At 40.1% G+C, this 16,349-nt stretch overlaps 1 protein-coding gene across 22 annotated transcripts in view; it reads right to left on the minus strand.

The window, feature by feature from the left end:
* The window catches only part of KMT2C (lysine methyltransferase 2C), a 287,946-nt gene that overhangs the window by 61,090 nt on the left and 210,507 nt on the right, over window positions 1-16,349 (minus strand). For all 22 annotated transcript variants that reach the window (XR_006298642.1, XR_006298641.1, XM_043589991.1 and 19 more), the window contains 8 exons: window positions 15,840-16,021; window positions 15,425-15,589; window positions 14,281-14,390; window positions 13,739-13,804; window positions 12,562-12,774; window positions 7,533-7,661; window positions 5,316-5,435; window positions 2,494-2,624 (listed from right to left, as the gene is read on the minus strand). Coding sequence is in view for 20 of the 22 variants with exons in the window: in XM_043589991.1 (XP_043445926.1) it covers window positions 2,494-2,624; window positions 5,316-5,435; window positions 7,533-7,661; window positions 12,562-12,774; window positions 13,739-13,804; window positions 14,281-14,390; window positions 15,425-15,589; window positions 15,840-16,021 (1,116 nt within the window). In the remaining 2 variants the exon portion in view is untranslated. The remainder of the gene's footprint in view (window positions 1-2,493; window positions 2,625-5,315; window positions 5,436-7,532; window positions 7,662-12,561; window positions 12,775-13,738; window positions 13,805-14,280; window positions 14,391-15,424; window positions 15,590-15,839; window positions 16,022-16,349) is intronic.

The following is a 16,349-nucleotide window of genomic DNA, read 5'->3' on the forward strand; positions in this document are numbered from 1 at the left end:
CGTCACTATGTACTCCCCCAGTCAATGGGGGAAATTACAGCTCTAGCTCAAGAAACAGAATCGCTACAATGGCTTCCTCCATGTCGCTCCCCACCCCGCCCCCCGGCCCCCGCCTCAAGAAAAAATAAACCCATTAGGTACTACTGATGCACACTGGAGGAAACAGTCCAGTTCAGGAGATCAAGATTACAGCAGTTAATCAGGAAATCAGATCCACTACTTTTAAAGGCTCTTTTTCAATGTATGAAATGGTCAGTTTTCATATGTTCATAAACAGCCAAAGAAGATCACACTCTACAGAAGGATCAAGGAAAGGAGAAGCAGGTATTCTACTCAATATTCTCAAGAAAAGGATTATTAAAAGGGACAACACAAAGATTATTAAAAGACAACAAAAAAGATGCAGTTAAAGAGAATCTAAACAATAAAGGGAGTATTTTCTGAACAATACAATTACTATTATATGGTTAAAAAGAAGTTACACAGCTAGGTATTTGAAGGGGATATGGGAAAAACAAAACATACTATTAAAGACTGACGACACGTACGGCACAAGTATTTACACACATAATTCTTAATCTCTCAACATTTCTTGGCACACAGGTGTCGATGGGAAAGAGATCACATCGCTAACTGGCAGGAGGGCCATACTCAAGCCCAGGACTCCAACCTTAAAGGCTCAGCTCTAAAACGGACACTGCCCTCGGGGCCCCTGGGCGGCTCAGTCGGTTGTGTGTCTGATTTTGGCTCAGGTCATGATCTCATAGTTTGTGAGTTCGAGCCCAGCAATGGGCTCTCTGCTGTCAGGGCAGAGCCTGTTGAGGAGATCTTCTGTTCCCCCTTGCCTCATGTCCACGAGTGCTCGCGCGCGCTCTCTCTCTCTCTCTCTCTCTCTCTCTCTCTCTCAAATGGACACTGACCTTATGGATCAGTTGTCTAATAAAAACTTACACTCATGTATACTACCACATACTACATATTATGCTTACAAGTTTATTAAACAAAAAGTTTATTAAACAAAAAACTCTATTCAAATGAGTAGATGATTTTTATACTTCTCATTTTTTTTTTTAACGTTTATTTATTTTTGAGACAGAGACAGAGCATGAATGGGGGAGGGTCAGAGAGAGGGAGACACAGAATCTGAAACAGGCTCCAGGCTCTGAGCTGTCAGCACAGAGCCCGACACGGGGCTCGAACTCATGGACCGCGAGATCATGACCTGAGCCGAAGTCGGCCGCTTAACCGACTGAGCCACCCAGGCGCCCCTATACTTCTCATCATTAAAAAAGAAAACTGAAGAAGCTGGATATTAGCTGAGAAGAAATGTAATTTTTAAAGCAGTTAAACCATTAAGAGCCAACTGGAAAATTAAGGTAAAAAAAAATAAATGCAAGCAATAATGAGGCCATTACAATGGCTCATTATAAAGGCTCAATAATGAGCAACATGTAGGCCATTATTGTGTGGGAGGAACAGATCAGAGGAACACTCACCGACACTGACATTAGGACAGACACTCAAGAATAGTCTGTTCCAGGGGCGCCTGGGTGGCGCAGTCGGTTAAGCGTCTGACTTCAGCCAGGTCACGATCTCGCGGTCCGTGAGTTCGAGCCCCGCGTCGGGCTCTGGGCTGATGGCTCAGAGCCTGGAGCCTGTTTCCAATTCTGTGTCTCCCTCTCTCTCTGCCCCTCCCCCGTTCATGTTCTGTCTCTCTCTGTCCCAAAAATAAATAAACATTGAAAAAAAAATTAAAAAAAAAAAAAAAAAAAAAAAAGAATAGTCTGTTCCAAGTCTACTCTCACACCTGAAGACAGAGAGAGGCCCAGGAAGGACTCCCCCCCCTGCTCGGGAACCTGAATCTCAGTCCTGTATCTCTAATACAGGGCCCTTTCCAGTACAGCACATGGCCTGGAGCTCCTCTGTGACTTAACGCTTACAGGACAAACCAGAAAGATTTCTATTTTCATGGAGCCTACACCTATCAAAGAATGTCTTCACCCTGACGGATGTTTTTCTGATGTATGTTTTAGAAGACAAAAACAATTCTACTTAAAACTTTGGATCACTGGTCTTTCAAAGTGGTAACCAATTATTAAAAGCTGTAACTCTGGCTGCTAAAAACCCAACTTTATTCAGTGACTATAATTACTCTAACCTGGAGCTGTCCATAGGACGTGGGTTTGGGGAGCACACAAGTGTGACTGCTTTGGAAGAATGAGCTTTTCCCAGTTCAAAATGTCCTTGTATGTCTTATGAAACATTTAGAAGTGAAAAACTGGGATAAAAAAGAACTTTTTGAAAAGTACCAAAACACAAAAAAGTAAATGTTAATTTTTATGGGCTTCTGAAAGGTAAAGCTGGCATTTAAAATATGTAATTAAAAACAAAACGAGTAAAACATTAACAAAAATAAAGCTATTTTTCAAAACTCAATACATTACATTTCTTTTGTTAACAAACTATACGATATAATGTAAAGCAAAATATTACTTGTAAATAGGCAGGGAACGTTTCTTCAAGCTTATTTTTCCTTTTTCGGTATCTCTTCTTTATTTTGTCAGTGTTTTCAGTAACAGAAACAGATTCATCAACTAGTGTATCTGGTAAGTGCTCACTCCAGCCTGAAACAATAGTCACATTTATAAATATGTGATGTTCAATATTGTCAGACAAATCCACCCAAAGTAACTTTACAGCTTACCAACATACACAGATCCATATAAACAAACAAGCTTTTTCTTTTTTCTCTCCAGTTTTATTGAGATATAATTGGTGTACAATACTATGTCAGTTTAAGGCATACAACATGACTTGACAGACACACTTTTTCACAAAAAAGATGTCAAAGCAAGTTTATTAGTAACTTTTAAGCATCATAAAAAATTCATTGCATGTCTATTTAGTATCAGTATATGTTTACTTTTGTCTCTTAATGAGTATTTCCTTACTCGCAAAGCAGCAAACTGTTTCCTTTAACATCAACATTTTGTTAAAAATTAAAATAATAAAAGTACTCAGTGCTTATGAGTATGGGGAAATGGCTACTCCTATACTCCTAAAGGTGACTAAAGGCAGGAACAATCTTTCCGAAGAGTTTACTGGGCATATCCAACAGAAGTCTTTTGGAAAGTGTATTCTTCAATCCAGCAATTCCAAGTTCAAGGATTTATTGCAAATTAGGTTTCTGTAGTACATATTATACTAACACATCACCACCTACAAAAACGCTTGTAAATATGCTATGAATGCTCAATCTTAAAATCAGAGAAAAGGAAATAAAACAAAATTTTGATCTATGAAATTAGCAAAGAAGTAAGTCCACTACGTAGAGCAGATAAGTGAGCAACTGACAGGCTCATGTTCCCAAGGCAAACAGTACATCCCTCCTAAAAATCAATGTGGGCACTTCTGTTGCCAGAGTATGTAAGGGAACTGACTTCTAAAAACAACTACAAATGGTGGATAAACATTTTTTTTTAACTATCTTTTTAAATGTAGCAGTAATCTACCAGAAAATAAAGAATCCTTAAAGACCAACAAATTAAGGTAAGACAGGAACCACAGAAAGAATTAAGCAAAGAACCAAGTAAAGCTCTCTGAAGTTCTGCTAAAATGCAGTGACCTTGAGCTCAGGTTTTCAGAGCCTCCTGAGCAATGGGAGACTAGAAGACAAAGTTCAAGGCCTCTCCCTCCTCGGCATAGTGATTAACCAGAGGTGCCTCCCATAAAGGTGATAAAGGTGAGACCCTGAGAGATTCCATGCTCAGAGTTGGCATAACAAGAAATACACCCTCCCAACCTCCTCGTCCCCCATACATCACTCACCTCCCCCTCCCCCTCTCCACCACCAACCGCCAAGAACTTGTCAACTTGTCAGGGAATTTGGTGCTGGGTAGAAAGGCAAAAAGTGAAAATCTTCCCTGAGAGTTCATAAACTCAATATAACCCTAATATGTAAGAAATCTGGATTTATAGAATACAGGTGGACCAAAAAACTTCAAGCTAAGAATTGAAGCTAAATTCTTTAAGCTAAAGAAGTACTGGGGTGGTAGCACCTCATGTTCCTGGTGGTAACAGACACAGTCTCTGAAAGAAGCCACCTGCAATTCACTCCTCAACAAAGTTCAGAGAATGTTCTAAAGAATATGAACTCACAGTAAAAATAAATACACAAATAAAAAGTAACATATTATGTGTACGTATGTATCTACGTCACACAATAAACACAACGAAATGAGGCACTATGGGAAAGGGCAGGAGAGGCATGTGTAGAATCACATGTGCACAGGCTTTAATACTTCAGCTCCGTGTTACTTAGACACATAAGGAAGTAACAGAGGACTGAGACTAGGAAGGAGTAAGCTATAGAGAAACGAGAAAGCATCTTAGCACTTAGCAATTCAATTCAGAAAGGGAAACAACGCATAAGAAAATAAAAACTCAATGGATCACTCTCGATACGACACGTGAAGGGATAAAACACTAACCTAACAGCACTAAGCTATGACGGCAGAATAGAGAGAGAAGGAAAACACAAAACCAGGCTCATCGAACATGTCACATTTCTTAGGGCTTATTATATTACAATCATACTGTTACAGTCACATTAGGAACTCCTTTAAAACCATCTAGTGCTTCCTTTTAAAAATGCAATTTGTAATTTTCATTAATTCACAGGTTAAAACCCCACCTCTTGATAATGGAAGAACTCCAATCAGTGCACATGCTGAAAACATCTTTTTTTCATATCCTACAGAAAGCATTTAAAATACGTACAGCATACAGACTGTGACCATACCGACATAAAGTGTTCATCAGAACCAATTCTCAAGCTGTGACTTAATGATTTAGAGTTCTTTGAGGATCTAAGTGAGGATGACAGAGTATTAATTGGAAGACATATTTCTAAAACATTATACAATTTGGTTTAAAATTGTTGTAGTACCCTGTCACTTTCAACAAAATAAAGTCTCCAATTTTATACCAAGCAGCTAAGACGGGCGAAGAAAGGCCTTTTGTGAGATGATCAGGAAGCACCCGGTTTAACTAAGTGATTCGGTCCCTAACCTGTTTATATTTCACTTAAGACAGAAAGAAACTTGTTTTAAAAAAAATCTCAGAGGAATATACTCTGTTGGATTTAAATCTTTTTCTTTATGAAACCTCATTTCTGTATTATAGGTGTGAACTCCACAGGCCCTCACAACCATGATCAGTAAGAAGCAATAAGGTTGTGACTGCAGCATTATTTAGGACGGTTCTTTTCCACAGAGACAGCAAGAAAAGGGAGTTAAACAAAATCAGTACCATACCATCATCTCTGTTAGGTAACTGCTCAGAAACAGAGCCTGAAGAATCTTTTCTAATGACAGATCTTTTCGTTTTTCCTTGCCCGGTTCGACTTCTTTGCCGTACCATAAATCCACCGATACCTAACCAAAAAAGAAATTGGTCAGCCTTGTAAATAACTGATCGCTCTCTGTATTTTCAAAGTAGGGTGATGCCGCTTAAATACTGGGGCATTTCCCAAATTCAATATGGGCTACTTTAAATAATCATTTTTATACACAAGAGTTTGAAACGAGCAAATTAAAAGAGGTCAAAACTACTGTTACCTTATCACTAACCAAACAGGTATAAAAAGACATTATTAGAGTATAGAAAGACTGCGTGCATTTCCTCTTCTAAGCAGCATCAGAGTAAATATTACAGTAAATTATACTTATTTAGCAGATATTAAGTAACTCAACTATCATCTTTCAAATTATTTGTACATTAGCTACAGAGAATAAATACAAGATATAAACAAAACTAGATGATCCAAACAAAGTCAGTATGACTTCAGGGGTAATGTGTCTACTTAAGGCCCTTGGACATGAGACACATTCAGCTCTATAATTAAAAGCAGAAATTCTAACTCTGGTTCCTCTGTGACTTTGGGCAAGCTATCTAATTCTTAAGTGTTCCCAGTTCCCTCACTGGTAAAACAGGGGTGGCATCTAACTCCTCCTCATACATGCATTGTAAGGATCAAATAACTTGCCAGACGTAAAGCCCATAGACTAGAGCCTGACACACAGTCAAAAGTAAGTCGAACCCACTTTGTGACCTAATGGCTCCCTCAGTCACAGAGACGACCTTCACGGAAGGCAGAGTCAAAGGAGAAAAACACAATAAATGTTAGCTCCTAGAAGGAGTTTGCAGTGTCTAAAAACGTATGTATAGTAATAAGCCTCCAAATTAGGAAGAAATGAAGTGATTTTCATGCAGTGACTTGGATGAAGCTAATCTAGGTCCTTGTTTCAGATGTGGCCCACCTGTAAGGAAAGTTACCTCCTTGAGGTCTTACAGAATACATACAACAGTGAGAAAGGTCTTCCTTGCACCTCAAAAGGTATTTACAACACTCTTATCAATACAATATAAGCAGCTAGAAGATTAAAGACTGAATTGATTCGACTTAATGTCTCACTGATTGGTAAACAGACATGAATAAAGTGCCTAAAGAAAGCCTAAAAGGTCTGCATTGTGACCATTTCAGTAATTTTTTCCAATAAGGCAAATAAAATCTTATAGGCAAGAGAGATGTCCCTCCACCTCTGAGGCAGGGAGGAAATCAGAATTTAATCAGTCGTGTATGAACTGGTCTATAAATTCAGGAAGCCTAAGAACTCTGTCATATCGCCCTCACATTATACACTTACTGGCTCCTGCACAAACACTGAAGTAAGTTTTAAAAACATAGCAGGGGTGCCTGGGTGGCTCAGTCGGTTAAGCGTCTGACTTCGGCTGAGGTCATGATCTCAGGGTCCGTGAGTTCGAGCCCCGTGTCGGGCTCTGTGCTGACAGCTCAGAGCCTGGAGCCTGTTTCAGATTCTCTGTCTCCCTCTCTCTCTGACCCTCCCCCATTCATGCTCTGTCTCTGTCTTAAAAATAAACAAACATTAAAAAAAAATAATAATAACAAATATGGGGCGCCTGGGTGGCTCAGTCGGTTAAGTGTCTGACTTCGGCTCAGGTCATGATCTCGCGGTCTGTGAGTTCAAGCCCTGCGTCGGGCTCTGTGCTGACAGCTCAGAGCCTGGATGGAGCCTGCTTTGGATTCTGTGTCTCCCTCTCCCTCCGCTCCTCCCCCACTCATGCTCTGTCTCTCAAAAATGAATAAACGTAAAAAAAACTTTAACATAACAAATAGTAAATACGAATGCTGAAAATTAAAATAATTGCAGAAGTACGCATCAAAGGAAAAATATACAAACGGCCTTAAAGGTCCCAGTACAAATAAAACATTGGGATAAGGCATTAAAAGAACCATTTTTTTGTGAAGTATTCACATACTCGACCTAAGGAATTTGCCACCTAAATGCACATTCAGTTCTTCAATTTCGACATTCAAGTTTTAGTTTGGAGAGTTAAGGAGCTATATTTCATTTTGTTCATTTAATTATACTTGGGAGTCCTCAATATTACATTTTTTCTTAAATTAACTAGGTTTTGATTACATTAAAAGGTCCAGCTCAGGATGATACCTGGTCTGTACGGTTTCCTTTTTCTCTTTTTCACACCGTCTGTTCCTTCCGCCCCCTTCGTTTCATCGTCCACAGCTTCCCGTTCAGGACTAGATTCTGATTTCCCATCACAGTCCACAAGTTCTCCTTCTGGAAAAAAGAGAAATACACAGATAAAATTGGAAAAAAAAAGTCTACCAAATACATAATTCCTATGTAATAGGAAATAGAAGGCAAAGTGGCCACTGAGCCATTCTAATTGTGCATCCAGTAGGTGGGGAAAGTGACAAAATGATGGAAAAGGCACCAAATGGTTGTAGAATTCATGTCGCTCAATGTGCTGTTTTCAGGAAATGAAACACAAGCATCAGGGAAGGGGAAACACACACAGAGAATGCTCAGAAAGACAACTAACTACAAGTCAGTTTGCACTTAAAAAATCTTCCCTTTGCCTTCAATTACATCTTCCGGCTCAGGACCACAAGACTGTCTCTGCAGCCTAGAACCCTCTTCTGAGCTCCAACTATAGCTGTAATGGAATATTACCTAGTTACCGAAAACTCTCCATCCAAAAATGAGGACAGGGGAGAGAGGGACACTTTTCACTGCTTACCCTTAATTCTTTTTCAGTTTTAAACCATGCGAATGTATGAGTTGTCCACAAATCAAAAAGTTAAGAGGATTAGCGATAACATTACAGGCAGTAACGACGTAGCCACTTGCTGCTGCTTCTCTCCCTCCACTACTTACTACCATTCCTGGCTCCACTCTATCCCTCCACCCCCCATCCTTTGCCTTCTGGAGCCTAAATACGACCTTAGGCTCACACCCCCAGACATCCATCCTTTCACACTGGGAAGGTCTATACTGGGGCGCTGTGTTCCCACTCTTGAGACACAACACAGTGTTTCCGTTTTCTTTGGATTTGGGATGTGTGTGTGTGTGTGTGTGTGTGCGCGCGCGCGTGCGTGCGCGCCTGTGAACAAGGTTTCCGGATACTAGTAAGTGAATTAGAAAAAAGTCTGCCTCTGTTGCACAAGGAATTTGTTGTTGATGTGCTAAGATGACCGTTCATGACTTATTTTTCCTGAAGAACCATTTATCCGAAGAGTAAACAGCTGACAAAAGCTACAAGGAAAAGGTGCTGTTACAACGTTCCAGGGGCATCACAAATGCGTGTGGACTTTGTGGGCTCGTGGACCTAGGATGTACTTATGTATGACATCACGTAGAAAATCACTTTCAAGGGGACACGCCTTCAAGGGACCCAATCTGGAAGCTACACGCTGAAGACATGCCCATCATTTCCCTGAACGCTGTCCTATGCAACAGTCGTCGAAGGGAAAACCTTCTCAGGCCTTTTTGTTGCAGTTCTGCCACGTTTTTAAAAGGCTCTATAATCTCATACTTTGGGAATTAATGTGTACTGTCAAGAAATCTTCCAAATTCTGTGAAATGCAGCATTTCCCAGATTTAAGTAACTGTGGAACCATTTTTCAGGTTTCCCACTGTCCTTAGACACTAGAATTCTTCACTGTGCTCTGGTGGATGGTAATCTGATCAATTCCTCCCAGATACACAAACTATTTCTTCACAAGCCCCGAAACTTTAAAATCAAATTTTCTGCTTAATAGGATTTGAACATCAGTTATACAGAAGCATCAGGAAGTTTTTCTCCCAACCACACACAACCTACTGCAAAGAAAATGTGAGGACTAACTGATAAAAGACACACTGATGCTAAGCCACAATTCTCTCTGACCTGCACAAATGTGGCACCTTCCTAACTGATCTAGGTGCCACAACTCTTGGACCTCACAGTCTATTCACATTACAACCGGGTGTTCCATTTAAAACATCAATAAGATTATGGGGTGCCTAGGTGGCTCAGTCGGTTGAGCGTCCGACTTCGGCTCAGGTCATGATCTCGCAGTTCATGAGTTCGAGCCCCGCGTCAGGCTCTGTGCTGACAGCTGGGAGCCTGAAGCCTGCTTTGGATTCTGTGTCTCCCTCTCTCTCTGCCCCTCCCCCGCTCATGCTCTGTCTCTCTCACTCTCAAAAATGAATAAATGTTAAAAAAAAAGTTTTTTAATAAAATATGAGTAAGATTAAACCACAATTCGCTCAGTAACCTCCGATTACCTCCATCCACAAGCTCAAGCATTGCCTTATGACTCTGTATGACCTACTCAGTCTTGCCTCCTCTCTCCTTTACGACGACGACTTTTTTTTTTTTTTTTTAATTTAAATTGAAGTTAGTTAACATACAGTGTAGTATTGGTTTCCGGAGTAGAACCCAGTGATTCATCACTTCATAGAACACCCAGTACTCATCCCAACAAGTGCCCTCCTTAATACCCATCACCCATTTAACCCATCTCCCCCCCCATCCTCATCAACCCTCACGTTCTCTGGGTTTAAGAGTCTCTTACGGTTTGCCGCCCTCTCTGGTTTTATCTTATTTTTCCTTCTCTTCCCCTATGTTCACGTTTTGTTTCTTAAAGTCCACATATGAGTGAAATCATGCGATATTTGTCTTTCTCTGACTTATTTCACTTAGCATTATACACTCTAGTTCCATTCACGTTGTTGCAAATGGCAAGATTTCATTCTTTTTCATCACCGAGTAATAGTCCATCGTATGTATATACCACATCTTCTTCATCCATTCATCAGTCAACAGACATTTGGGCTCTTTCCATACTTTGGCTATTGTTGACAGTGCTGCTATAAACATTGGGGTACATGGTGTCCCTTCGGACCAGCATTTTTGTATCCTTTAGATAAATACTTAATAGTGCAATTGCTGGGTCATAGGGTAGTTCTACTTTAACTTTCTGAGGAACCGCCATACCATCGTCCAGAATGGCTGCACCAGTTTCAAACATTCCCACCCACAGAGCAAAAGGGTTCCTCTCTTTCCGCATCCTCGCCAACATCTGTTGTGTCCCGAGTTGTTAATTTTAGCCATTCTGGCGGGCATGAGGTGGTATCCATTGTGGTTTTGATTCGTATTTTCCTGATGATGAGTGATGTTGAGCATCTTTTCATGTATCTATTAGCCAGCTAGATGTCTTCTTTGGAAAAGTGTCTATTCATGTTTTCTGCCCATTTCTTCACTGGATTATTTGGTTTTTTTGGGTGTTAAGTTTGATAAGTTCTTTACAGATTTTGGATACTAACTCTTTATCTGTCATTTGCAAATATCTTCTCCCATTGTGTGACTTGCCTTTTAATTTTGCTGATTGTTTCCTTCACTGTGCAGAAACTTTTTATCTTGATAAGATCCCAATAGTTCATTTTTGTTTTTGTTTCCCTTGCCTCCGATGATGTGTCAAGTAAGAAGCTGCTGTAGCCAACATCAAAGAGTTGCTGCCTGTTTTCTCCTCGAGGATTCTGATGGCTTCCTGTCTCACATTTAGGTCTTTCATCCATTTTGGATTTATTTTTGTGTCTGGTTTAAGAAAGTGGTCCAGATTCATTCTTTTGCAGGTCTCTGTCCCGTTTCCATTTCTGGGTTCTCTATTCTGTTGCGTTGGTCTATGTGTCTGTTTTGTGCCAATGCCATACTGTCCTGATGATTACATCTTTGTAATATAGCTAGACTTCTGATCTCATCACCTCCTACTGTCACCTTTGTTCACTGCTGGACACACTGGTCTTCACATTCCTCAAACATGCTAGGCACACTCCTACTCTCGGCCTGTGCAATAGCTTTCTCGCCATCTGGGATGCTCTTCCCTCAGGTAATCAAGTAGCCCACTTGCCTCTTTAAAGTCTGTGCTCAAATACTGCTTTCAGTTCATCTGATGCCTCACGTCACCATATGCACTACCAATTCCTCTTATTCCAATGCTAGCTTTCTACAGCACTTGCCAAACACATTTTAATAACTCATTTATTATGAGATACACACACACACACACACACACGCACACGCACACACGCATGTATATATTTTTTGAGTAGGCTCTATGACGATCACAGAGCCCAACGCAGAGCTTGAACCACCCCAGGACCCCAAGGCTCAAGACCCGAGCTGAGGAGCGCCTGAGTGGCACGTCGGTTAAGCATCTGACTTTAGCTCAGATCATAACCTCATGGTTTGTGAGTTTGAGCCCCATGTCAGGCTCTATACTGACAGCTCGGAGCCTAGAGCCTGCTTCGGATTCTGTGTCTCCCTCCCTCCTTCTCTCTCAAAACTGAACATTAAAAAAATTAAAAAGACCCGAGCTGAGATCAAGAGTCAGACTAACTGAGCCACCCAGGCACTCCTATGTTACGTATTTTAAAATGGTCTTTTCTCCTAATATTAAAAAGTGAGTTTTAGGAGTGGAGAATTCTATCTGCTTTGTTCATTGACATGACTTCCAATATCCAGCACAGAGTAAGCATTCAGTAAATACTGCTGAATAACATGGTATGATAGAGCAAAGGTAATTATTTATTTCTCAGTAGAAAAGAGATAACCAATCAAAAAAGAAATACGCCTGTGGTGATCTTCAGATAAGCAAAAATATAACCCCTATTGAATTGCACACTACTAAAATTATTGTCATCTCAAGGATTCAGCTAGAAAATCCTTTATATCTACTGGGATCGAGAAGATGTTCATCAACAGAGAAGTTTATGATGAACATCTGTGAACATAAATTTACATTTGAACATTAATAATGGTTTTTCCAGGTAGAAACCCATGGGTCAAGGCTACTTTAACTTAGCCACGGTATCTGAGCTCACAGCATCTGAGGTTTAAGCTGCTACCTTGCAAACTAGAGTCGCATCCTCTGAATTTTCCCATCTGTGATCCTCAAAAAAATGGTGTTCCTGGAGATTTCTATAATGTAAGACAGTCTGCTCTAGAGGACATGTGAAAGGAAGAGAATCTGAAAAGCCCAAGAAGACAACTCACTTAGAAAGGCCAAGGGTCACATCAAGGGTTACCTAAGTCAGCAGAATTTACCCTGAGATAACACATATATATTTTGGAAGATATTTTATGTACTTTAATTCTTGTGAACATATTCAATGGAAAATAAGTTAGCATTACCTCGACTATCATCCATTTCTCCATCCCTTGAATGCTCTGATTGGATGTCCGGAGGGGTCTGAAGGACAGCCACACTATTCTGGTTTATAATCTTCAACTTCAACTTTGGTTTGGACCGTTTTCTTCGTGGAACTGTAACTGTGAGGCTCTGTAACTGAGTCATCCCTGATTCAGTCAAACACACACCATCCTGGGTGTATGTCTTGGGTGGATCTAAAATTACAATATCCCAAGGATACAAATCAAAACTCTCACTTTAATTTTCACTGCTAAGTTGATTACTGTTCCAAAATACCCATGTGAAGGGAATGTGACTACTATAAAGCAATTATCTATGAAATGCACAAATAATTAACAGTACTCAATTAAAACTAAAAATAATTGGTTGAACTTCTTTGGATTTTAAGCAGAGAAGTTGTGAGGTTTTAAAAAATGATCTTCCCAGCATTTTTTCTCAATTATCAAAATAAGGATTTAGAAAGAAAGCAATGAAGCTAAAAGCAATGCTTCAGCTATTCAACTATGACCGTTTTCCTGGAATATCTTTTCAGACTGAAAGAGGGAGATCAATTTATATAACAGAAACCCATCTAGAAAGCAAAGTATCAATATAATCGCTGTCAGGGAGAGGCAGTAAGTAAGTAGAAATCCTGCACATTTTTAAATGTACAAAATTGCTATTTATTACAATTTCTATACTACTCAAATGTTTTAGTATCCAATATCAAATACTGTTAGAAAAAAGAACAACAGTTTAAAACTATCCTATTAAGATACCTCTCTAGCTGATCCATTTCAGAAAAAAACAGATTGCATTAATTCCAAAAAAAAAAAAAAAAAAAAAAAAAAATCCCTGTTTGCTAACTAGAACCTTTCTTCCCCTAATTCATTACTAAGCACAGTAATGTATCAATGAAACCAAAGCAAGTACAGAGTTGATGATTACTTTAAGGGTGGTTGTTTCACTGCCAATTGGCTAAGATTTATAGGAACAGTGTCCCACCAAAGCTGGATAAGATGAACACTTTATACGTGTCAATGACAACAATGATACCCGACATCAGGGAATTCAGAATGAACACTCATAGGATAAAGGCACGGAACGTGTGGCAAGTCAGATACCTCAGTAACTAAGCATTTACACGCCCTGTGTAAGGAACAGCATTTCGGACTTTACCTAGCTCTTTCACTTTCGTGACAATCTGTGCTACAAGTGAAGATTCGCAGCCGTCTGAGGAAGGCACTGAAATGAAAACAATTCGTGTCATTTTTTCAGAAAAAGCAAAGTATACAAAGACTTACACATAACTGAATTTTCTATTCCTTTACCCATTTTACTGAAATAAACACTTGAACACTAAATCAAGTTAAAGGCTGTCTTTAAAAACAAGGACAAGTAGTAAAGGAAACACACATCATGGAGGGAAAAATGGCCAAGATACGAAGCAACATACTGGATTTCTACACGTGCTAATAACTGCAAGATTGTGAGGCATGAAAGCGAAATGACGTTTTATATCCATAATATATGCTTAGTTCCGTTTCTTTATGTAAGCAAATTGTTTTAATGCATTAAGTTGGGAGCATAAGAGTTCATTTATAACTAAAAATAACTTATTTTCCATAAAATACTTGTCCAAATAACTGTTTCACAAAAAGACAGCAAGGTGCCAGTGAGGTGTAGGAGCACAGACCCGCCGTTCACGTTTATTTTCTCACCATTTGACGTAGGCATATAGGGTCTGCACATGCTACAATCAAAACCAATGTCGGCTACATTTTCCACTTCCTCTTCAGTATTTAAGTTCTGACAAACCGCATGCATCCATCTAAAAAGACCATATTTGAACATTTAAAAAGAAAGAAAGAAACAGAAATGCACAGAGAATGGCTTCCTTTTAAAAACGACCACAGGAGTGGACAGCTGCCGCATTTAAAGCCCTAAGCCTCACACATTCCTCCTATCCTGCCCGCGTTGCCCTTTCTCCTAACCGTGCCCACGGACCCACCGAGACTTCTGGAGCTCTGAATAAGAAAAAGGAATGAGACGAAATGCTGGGAAGGAAGCAAAAGGACAGTGTATGAGGAGGACAGCATAACTGTTTTCTGATCATACACCGAACACAGCGGAGAGAGAAGGAAGCTAGTCTGGGCAAGTATGAAGGAATTCAGAAGACTGCGAACAGTGTGGTGTGTACGTGCTCCTGGGACGCATGTTCTGTGGGCAGATACAGCTCTCGTGTTTGAGGCTGGCTATTAACGAGGAACAAAAGGAGTTGTCTTGCCTTTGAACAAATTAGTGGGCAGCGAGTACTGAGAATCCTGTACTACTGATGAAATAATACTAATATCACATGTACAGTGCTCAACTATTACCAGGGCACAATAATACACCACTGAAAACAAAGAAAGCGTTCTTGATTTTGAAGCTGTACACATACTACTTGGAGAGGGTGGGAACGGGTACCCAATATCGAGACATTTACTATCCAGAGCTTAAAAAAAAAAAAAAAAAAAAAAGTAGTTCGAGGAAAATAAAATCTGTCAGATCATTTGTAGAATCCAATCAAAGATTCAGAAACCCTCCACAGAAAAATGCATATATGCAGGCAATAATTCTGCATCTAATTTCAAGGGATTCATAAACCCTTAAAAGCCCCAAGTTAAAAACCTTAGTCTGGACTTGCAGATACAAAACAGGAAACTTCTGTAGTTTCTAGCTAACAGAAACTCTGGCAAGTAAAAAAAGGTCTTGTTTCTTAAATTTAAGATCGAAGAAAGTTGTTTTCCAACTTCCTTTTGCTACACTTAAAAGAGAAAAGCTTGCGAAAAAGAATAAAAGTTTTAAAAAGCACCATGATACCTGTCACACTGTCTACACTGCAGAATAAGATCTTCTTCTCGATAGTTCCGATAGCAGACGGGGCAGGAAGACAAGCTTGCACAGGGAGCACACTGTGTGTAATTGTTTTGCCATTCACATCTCAGGCCTGCAGACGTTGCCCCACAGTGTCTGCACCACACGCACCTGCAATCCAATCCCCCCCAACAAGTCTCCGGTTTATTTACTTAGTTACTGTAATTCAAGAAGCTACACAAGAACAGAATGGGGGGAAATCATTTAACGCATATCTGAAAATTTTTCTGAGAAGCGGTGTGCCATCTATCAGAGCAAACACGTATTACGCACGTAAGTGCATGTGGCTAATTTTCAGAAACTGGTGTGGAAACATTCTGCACGTGCAAGGCCAAGAAGGGAAAGGTGAATCCTAGAGTACCATTTGCACTTCCAGCCTCCTTTGGGCACGGTCTGCAGAGGAGGGTCGAGGCAGTAGGTGTGGTAGCTTATGTCACAGTCATCACACAGCAGGAGTCTTCCGGGGTCAGTGGCCTTCCCACAGGCCTCGCACACAGTGCACTCGAGGCACCTCCAACCTTTGCTAAGAACCACTTTAGTGATCTATAAAAGACACAACCATTCCTGGTGATTTATACATTAACACACACCTCATTTTGTATGAGCACATATGCCAAATAAACGACTATGTGGTGCTCATGTCCCAAGAAGCAGGTAAGAGGCAAGCAAGTAACACGTATGAGCACCAACAGTGGCCCAATCCTGGGGTGGGCGCATCCATGTGCTTTCACAAGTCTATCTGCTAGACAGAACAACAGAAAACGGTACCTATTTTAATGACTTTTTTTAAGACCACATAACTACCTTGTGCTGTGGATTTATGTCCACTTTATTGATGTAGTGACTAGATACTGAAGAAATCAAGTAAATT

Source organism: Prionailurus bengalensis, chromosome A2 (genome assembly GCF_016509475.1).
Source record: "Prionailurus bengalensis isolate Pbe53 chromosome A2, Fcat_Pben_1.1_paternal_pri, whole genome shotgun sequence".
NCBI classification, from domain to species: Eukaryota; Metazoa; Chordata; class Mammalia; order Carnivora; family Felidae; genus Prionailurus; species Prionailurus bengalensis.